Source organism: Zea mays, chromosome 4 (genome assembly GCF_902167145.1).
Source record: "Zea mays cultivar B73 chromosome 4, Zm-B73-REFERENCE-NAM-5.0, whole genome shotgun sequence".
Lineage (NCBI taxonomy): Eukaryota > Viridiplantae > Streptophyta > Magnoliopsida > Poales > Poaceae > Zea > Zea mays.
This window is the reverse complement of record NC_050099.1, coordinates 188710357-188717808: the sequence shown is the minus strand read 5'-3', so window position 1 is coordinate 188717808 and position 7452 is coordinate 188710357. Positions and strand designations below refer to the sequence as shown.

Here is a 7452-nt window from a genome sequence, read left to right as displayed (position 1 = left end):
TCCTGTTGAGCACAGCCGCACAAAGCACATAGACATCCGGCATCACTTTTTGAGAGACCACCAGCAAAAGGGAGATATCGAAGTGTTTCATGTTAGCACCGAGAACCAGCTAGCCGATATCTTTACCAAGCCTCTAGATGAGAAGACCTTTTGCAGGCTGCGTAGTGAGCTAAATGTCCTAGATTCGCGGAACTTCGATTGAATTGTAGCATACATGTGTTTATGCTTTTGATCATTTTGCATTTTGTTGCTTATTGTGGTGCTCAAGTTGTACAAACACTCCCTGGACCTCACAAGTCCGTTGCAAAGTGATGCACATGTTTAGGGGGAGATGTGTTACAACTTGACCCTTTGAGACTAACCATGTGGTTGAGTTTGCTTGTTTTAGCCTCAAAGGAGAATTGAAAAGGAAAAGGTGGACTTGGACCAAGAAAGACTTCCACTGCACTCCGATGAGAGGGTAACTTATTCCAAGTCCATCTCATGAACTCTTATTGCCATTTGCTCTTAATTGAAAATTTTGGTGAGGCAATGGGGTTAAAAGGGCCAAAGTTGATCCCGTTTTGGTGCTTGATGCCAAAGGGGGAGAAAATAAAGGCCAAAGCAATAAATGGATCAGCTACCACTTGAGAGATTTGAAAATAGTAGAGTAGAGCTTTTGGTTTGTCAAAACTCTTTCATTGTCTCCTTTGTCAAAAGTTGGCTTCTTGTGGGGAGAAGTAGTGATTATGGGAAAAGGGGGAGTTTTTGAAATCTTTGGTCAATCTCTTTTGGAATGACTCTCTTTATGCTTCAACATGTGTGTTTGACTTAGAGATAGAGATTTGAGTTTGATTTGCAAAAACAAACCAAGTGGTGGCAAAGGATGATCCATATATGCCAAAATTGAATCAAAATAAATTTGAGTTTTATTTGAAGTGATATTGCATTTGTTCTAGTTGCTTTATGTTGTGTTGGCATCAATCACCAAAAAGGGGGAGATTGAAAGGGAAATGTGCCCTTGGGCCATTTCTAAGTATTTTGGTGATTGAGTGCCAACACAAGTGCTTAAATGTGAATCTATGCCCAAGGACGAACAAAGTGCAAATCACAAGTAAAGGTATGTTTCTAAGCCTTAGTACATTGGTTTTGTGTACTAATATACTTATCTAAGTGTTAGAAACAGAAAGAAGGAAGAAGAGAAGAGTTGGCTGTGTACAGCCAAAAGGCTGTTTCGGTCTGGGGCACCGGACTGTCCGGTGGTGCACCGGACAGTGTCCGGTGCGCCAGGCTGCCTCGGGCGAAGAGGCCGCTCTCGGGAATTTGCCGACGGCGTACGGCTAAAATTCACCGGACTGTCCGGTGTGCACCAGACTGTCCGGTGAGCCAACGGTCGGCTGGGCCAACGGTCGGCCGCGCGATCTGCGCGAGACACGTGGCCGAGCCAACGGTCGGAAGGGGGCACCGGACTGTCCGGTGTGCACCGGACATGTCCGGTGCGCCAACGGCTCCCAGATCTGCAACGGTCGGCAACGGTCGGCTGCGCTATTTATGGAAATAAATCGGGCACCGGACAGTGTCCGGTGTGCACCGGACTGTCCGGTGCACCCGACGACAGAAGGCAAAGATGGCCTTCCAGATTTGCTCTCAACGGCTCCTAGCTGCCTTGGGGCTATAAAAGGGACCCCTAGGCGCATGGAGGAGAAACACAAGCAACCTTAGAGCATTCTTGATCATCCACACTCAGTCTTTGCGCATTCGTTTGTCATTCTAAGTGATTCGAGCTCCGTTCTAGTGAGAACTTTGAGATAGTCTTTTGAGCTCGATTCTTGGCCGTGTGTGTGCGCATTTTGCTGTGGATTTGTGTGTGTTGCTTCCCTTCCTTACTCCGTGCTTCTTCGTGAAATTCAATTGTAAGGGCGAGAGACTCCAAGTTGTGGAGATTCCTTGCAAACGGGAAAAGATCAAAGTAAAGAAGAACACCGTGGTATTCAAGTTGATCATTGGATCACTTGAGAGGAGTTGAGTGCAACTCCCGTCCGTTGGGATGCCACAACGTGGAGTAGGCAAGTTTTGTACTTGGCCGAACCACGGGATAACCACTGTGTCATCTGTGTGATTGAATTCTTGTGGTTATTGTGTTTTGACTCCTCTCTAGCCACTTGGCAATTATTGTGCTAACGATTAACCAAGTTTTTGTGGCTATAAGTTTAAGTTTTACAGGATCACCTATTCACCCCCCCTCTAGGTGCTCTCAAAAACTGAAGCTACGTGAGAGACATCGTATTCATCATCATAAAAATCCTCAATAGGATGCATAAATAGTGTAGGTTGTAGGCATAAAACATAATCATGTAAGGCGTAAACATAGATAGGTGGAAGGATGTCGCTGGAGGACGACCTTAAGACCACCGGATCGGCGAACGTCTCTGAAACCACCAGATCAGAGGTGATCTCTGTCGAAGTACGCCCGAGACGCGCCGGATCGAAGATAGTCTTCGGATGCTGTCGCGGGCGATAACCGCCACCATCGCCGCTTAGCTTCGGACGATTGCTGCCACAGACGCTCGCGCTACCACTCAGCGTCGGGCCGTTGATGCCATAGAGGCTCGCGCAACTGCTTGTCATCAAGCGTTGTCGCCCCTAACACTCGCACCACCGCTCGTGCAGGCACGACCACTGCGATGCTCGTGTCTTAGGGCGCCGCCACTTGCCGCTCGCGTCTCACGCCGCAAGAAGCCATCGTCGAGCCTTGATTCCTAGAGGTCTAGACATCTTTTATAGACGCTATGACCTGATCCGGCTTAACCAGATGGCACCGTCTGGCCTAAGCTTCCTCTAACGCTATTGAAAGCCCAGAGGTTAATATATATATATATATATATATATATATATATATATATATATATATATATATATATATATATATATATATATATATATATATACACGACACCACTAAAATGCACCTGGGTGCATTCTCTATATTGAATGCACCCAGACGTAATATATAAATACACCCCCATCAAGCCTCATCGCGCCCTCAGCCATCCTGTTCCCACGCCTCCCTGCCCCCCGCCGCCGCAGCGCGACTCCCTTACCCCGCGCCACCCTATACCCCGCAGCCACCGATCGCATCCCTGTCACCGCGCCGCCGCCGTCTCCTCCTTCCTCCGATCCTCTAACCCTAGATCCATGGCCCCACCGTCGCTGCCGCACCTTGAATCGCCTCGATGCTCCTCCCCTAATTCCTTGGCGATTGTTGTGGCTGGAGGTGCTGATCCGATATTGCCGTCTCCGATTGCGACAACGGGAGCGGGTGTACGCGGCGGATCAGGTGATCCCTTGCATCACAAAACGTTGCTGACGCCACCGCCTTCAATTCCACCTGGATCGCTGATCACTCCGGATGCAGCCCAGCTGTTCCATCCGGTAAGAAAAAAAACAATCAAAAATTGTTGCTCCACCGTGCGTGGTTTGTTGATTTTCTGTTGCATCGTTTGTTGCAAACTTGAGTCTCTATTTTTACTCATTGATTACAATTGCATGGTGTGTTTGTGTTCCAGTTGCAACGTTTGTTGCTTGTTGATTGCAACTAGCTGTATACTCTAATTGCAAACTTGAGTCTCTGTTTTTACTCATTGATTACAGTTGCATGGTGTGTTTGTGTTCCAGTTGCAACGTTGTTTGCTTGTTGATTGCAACTAGGTGTATACTCTAATTGCAAACTTGAGTCTCTGTTTTTACTCATTGATTACAGTTGCATGGTGTGTTTGTGCTCCAGTTGCAACGTTTGTTGCTTGTTGATTGCAACTAGGTGTATACTCTAATTGCAAACTTGAGTCTCTGTTTTTACTCATTGATTACAGTTGCATGGTGTGTTTGTGCTCCAGTTGCAAAGTTTGTTGCTTGTTGATTGCAACTAGGTATATACTCTAATTGCAAACTTGAGTCTCTGTTTTTACTCACTGATTACAGTTGCATGGTGTGTTTGTGCTCGAGTTGCAACGTTTGTTGCTTGTTGATTGCAACTATGTGTATCCTCTAATTGCAAAACTCATGATTGCGTGTTGTCCTGCAGGATGCAAACATACTTGATGTGTTTGTCCCCAGGGTGCAGCAAACATTTGATACAAAAGAAGAAGCCTACCTCTTTTACCTTGACTATGCAAAATTGGCTGGTTTTAGTGTCAGGACAAAAAGGACTAGTAAAGAAACCAGACACTGGGTTTGCAACCGTGAGGGGTTTCTGAAGCCAGGTCAAGAGAATGAGGAGCCTATGACAAATAAGACATCGATGAGAATTGGTTGCCCTGCTTATGTGAAGGTGAAGGAGGACAAGAAGCGCAATATTTGGTATTTTCATCATGTTCAGGAAGCACACAATCACAAACTTGAACCCTCACCAAGGATGGTGAGATATATGCATTCTCATAAGCAGAGGGAGGCAGCGTTGGATGACCTGTTTGCAATCATGTCAAAGAGTGGTGTGCCAACACAGGCAGCAATGAATGTAATGTCAGAATTATTTGGAGGCCGTCAAAACTGGCCGTTCACAGAGAAAGATGTCCATAACAAGTAGGTCATAAAAAAACTGACATCATATCTTTGTGCGATATATTGACAACAGCATCTTCATTTGTTTTTTCTTTTATGGTATAGGAAAGCTGAGCAAGCAAGGGAGGAGAGGGATGGTGACATGGATAAACTGTTCCAATTTTTCAGGGAGTGCAAAGAACACAATGAATACTTTTACTGGGATGTGGATTTTGAACAAAAAACAAATGTGCTTCGGAGCATTTTTTGGTGTCATGCAAGTCAGCGTGCAGAATACAAGGATTTTGGGGATGTAGTCACATTTGACACAACACACAAGACTAACAATAAGCATATGCCGTTGGCCATGTTTGTGGGTTGTAGCAATAATTTGAAAAATGTGTCCTTTGGCCAAGCACTTCTTCGGGATGAAACAATAGACACATTCAGATGGCTTTTTGAGACCTTTAAAAGTTGCATGGGTGGTCAGCAACCTTTTGTGATTCTTACAGGTATGCTTTGGCTACAAAAAATGCTTGTCACATAATTACTGTTGTGTTGTTGCAACTGTATCTTTGAAGATGATTGCAATATTTTAAACTGCTTGATTGCAAACCTATTGGGGTTTTTTTGCTGATTTTTATTTTTGACAAACAGATGAAGATGCAGCGATGAAGGAAGCAATAAGGATTGTGTTTAACAAGACACAACACCAAAATTGTCGATGGCACATAACCAGAACATGGGATTACGAACTCGAGGAGCTGTACAAATTGCACAATGATAATAATCTAAAGGAGAAACTGCAGTCCCTGATAAACTATCCTCTGGGGCCCACACAATTTGAGGTGGAGTGGAATAAACTGGTGGATGAATGTGGCATAAGAGAACACCCTGCAATTGTTGCATTGTGGCAAAAAAGGAAGAGATGGATAGCAACATATTTCAAAGGCATGTACTGTGGGCGAATGACTTCCACCCAGAGATCTGAGAGCCAAAACAGGGTTTTGAAAGATGGTTATGTTAACAATGTGACAAGCCTGCATATATTTGCAAAGAGGGTGCTTGACTCGATTCAGCACACAGACCACATGGATGCTGGGGAATCACACTACTCACAGGTATTTGCCCACACCCCTGAATTTTTTGGTCTGATTGTAAAAAAACTGTTAAACATAAATGATTCCAACTGCTGGTGTGGTGTGATTGCAACTACTGTATAATTCTACCCAAATATCTGTTAAAAAATGTAAACAAAATGATTGCAACTACTGTTGTGTTGTAATTGCAACTGCTGGTGTGGTGTGGATGCAAGCACTGAATAACTCTAGGGAATTTTGTTAAACAAACAATGATTACAACTGTTGTCTGGTGTAATTGCAACTGATGGTCTGGTGTGATTGCAACTTTTATATAACTATGCCCAAAAATTGGTTAAACAAACAATGATTACAACTGCTGTCTCGTGTAATTGCAACTGTTGTCTGATGTGATTGCAACTGCTGGTCTTGATGCAGACTGAAGTTGTCAGAGCCTGCAAATCAAGATTTGATGAGCAACTCAGCAGGGTGTACACCAGGGCTGTGTACAATGAATACAAGAGGGAATATATTAACAGCACAGCTTTTGTGATAGAGCCTGATCCGGGAGTGGAATGCGGTTACTTGGTGAAACATGAGAAAGGCGATGGGACATTTTGCTGGGCACAACACGCATTCAAAGTGGTGGCTGACAAAGCAGCAGGCGTGTATAAATGCGAATGCATGCAGTGGGAGCATACAGGTGAGATGAATTGCAACCTCGTTACATTAACAAAATTAAACATTGATGTTCCTGCATATTTACATCCAAATTGCAACAAAAAAATGCAGGTCTGTTCTGCATGCACATAATAAAGGCATTCACCCACCTCCAAGTCCAAAACATACCTGAAAAGTACATTCTGAAGTGATATACACGTAATGCAAGATCTGTGGTTCCGTGGGACCGGCACGATGTGAGTGTTGGTGGTCAAAATGAGACAGAGCAGTCAAGGTTGTCGAAGCTGCTGCCAAAGTTAATGCGACTGGGAAGAGCGGGAAGCAAATCTGATAGAGCATACACTGAAACTATCAGGCACATCGACATGATAACTCCTGGGATTGAGCTTCTACGAACAGCGGAGATTGGTCTGATTGGTCCGGACGAAGCAACAAATACTAAGTTGCAGCAAGATGCAGAAGGACGGCGGAATATTGGTCCCATTGCACCAACACAACAAAGTTCTGACAACAATATAGAACCTGTTGTGATGCCAACTGGACCTACACCACCACCGGAATCGGGCCTGAATCCAGATTCTGCAAACTGCCTCACTGATCTAAGATTGACTGAACCGCCAGTGTCGCGCACGAAGGGTAGGAAGTCTGCCAGTGGGGCTAAATGTGCTAAAAATAGTGTGGAACCTGCTAATCCATACAACACATATAGTGGTGGTTAGGGCATAAGAGAGTGCCAAACCTGCCATGTTAGGGGGCACTATAGCACAACATGCCCTCAGAACCCAAACAGAAGCAGAGCGGCCGAGAACAAGGACAAAAAGAGAAGTGCAAAAACTGTAGGTTGGACTCCAAGAAAAAGAGGTCGCCCAACAATAAAAAAAGGACTAGATGGGAATCAAGATGAGGCACAGAGTGAGGGGGATGATACACAGCAATCTGGGTGCACTATGGCGGTGCAGGAGTCAGCAGCACACACGGTGATTGCAAGAATTAGGAGGGCGACAACTTGCCATGTTAATTACCAGGACGAAAGTGATTAAGGATGACTATGAATCTGACTGAATCTCCAATGTAATATTTCAATTTTATCTTATTTTATAACTCTGTGTAAGTTAAACTCAATAATGACTGTGTGACTGTTCGGAAAACAGTGGACACACATGACCAACCAATTGCA

The 7452-nt window shown here is 44.7% G+C and overlaps 2 protein-coding genes across 2 annotated transcripts; both read left to right on the top strand.

Moving 5' to 3' along the window:
- The first annotated feature begins 2362 nt into the window (after positions 1–2362).
- Positions 2363–4905, top strand: LOC103655764 (protein FAR1-RELATED SEQUENCE 11-like). Its single transcript, XM_020552258.1, has 4 exons — positions 2363–2443; positions 4061–4557; positions 4642–4765; positions 4900–4905. Exons 1-4 carry the CDS (start codon positions 2363–2365, stop codon positions 4903–4905), a joined length of 708 nt encoding a protein of 235 aa, XP_020407847.1.
- A 368-nt stretch (positions 4906–5273) lies between these two features.
- Positions 5274–7452, top strand: LOC103654269 (protein FAR1-RELATED SEQUENCE 3-like). Its single transcript, XM_020551917.2, has 3 exons — positions 5274–5636; positions 6033–6297; positions 6387–7452. Exons 1-3 carry the CDS (start codon positions 5469–5471, stop codon positions 6464–6466), a joined length of 513 nt encoding a protein of 170 aa, XP_020407506.1. The 5' UTR covers positions 5274–5468; the 3' UTR covers positions 6467–7452.

Bases quoted from the DNA above. Each gene is read 5' to 3' on its own strand.
- LOC103655764 (XM_020552258.1), top strand. From the start codon at position 2,363: ATGTCGCTGGAGGACGACCTTAAGACCACCGGATCGGCGAACGTCTCT. The intron at 2,444-4,060 runs GTACGCCCGAGA...GTTGTCCTGCAG, and splicing joins CAGAGGTGATCTCTGTCGAA to GATGCAAACATACTTGATGT. The intron at 4,558-4,641 runs GTAGGTCATAAA...TTTATGGTATAG, and splicing joins GAGAAAGATGTCCATAACAA to GAAAGCTGAGCAAGCAAGGG.
- LOC103654269 (XM_020551917.2), top strand. From the start codon at position 5,469: ATGTACTGTGGGCGAATGACTTCCACCCAGAGATCTGAGAGCCAAAAC. The intron at 5,637-6,032 runs GTATTTGCCCAC...GTCTTGATGCAG, and splicing joins GGGAATCACACTACTCACAG to ACTGAAGTTGTCAGAGCCTG. The intron at 6,298-6,386 runs GTGAGATGAATT...AAAAAAATGCAG, and splicing joins CATGCAGTGGGAGCATACAG to GTCTGTTCTGCATGCACATA.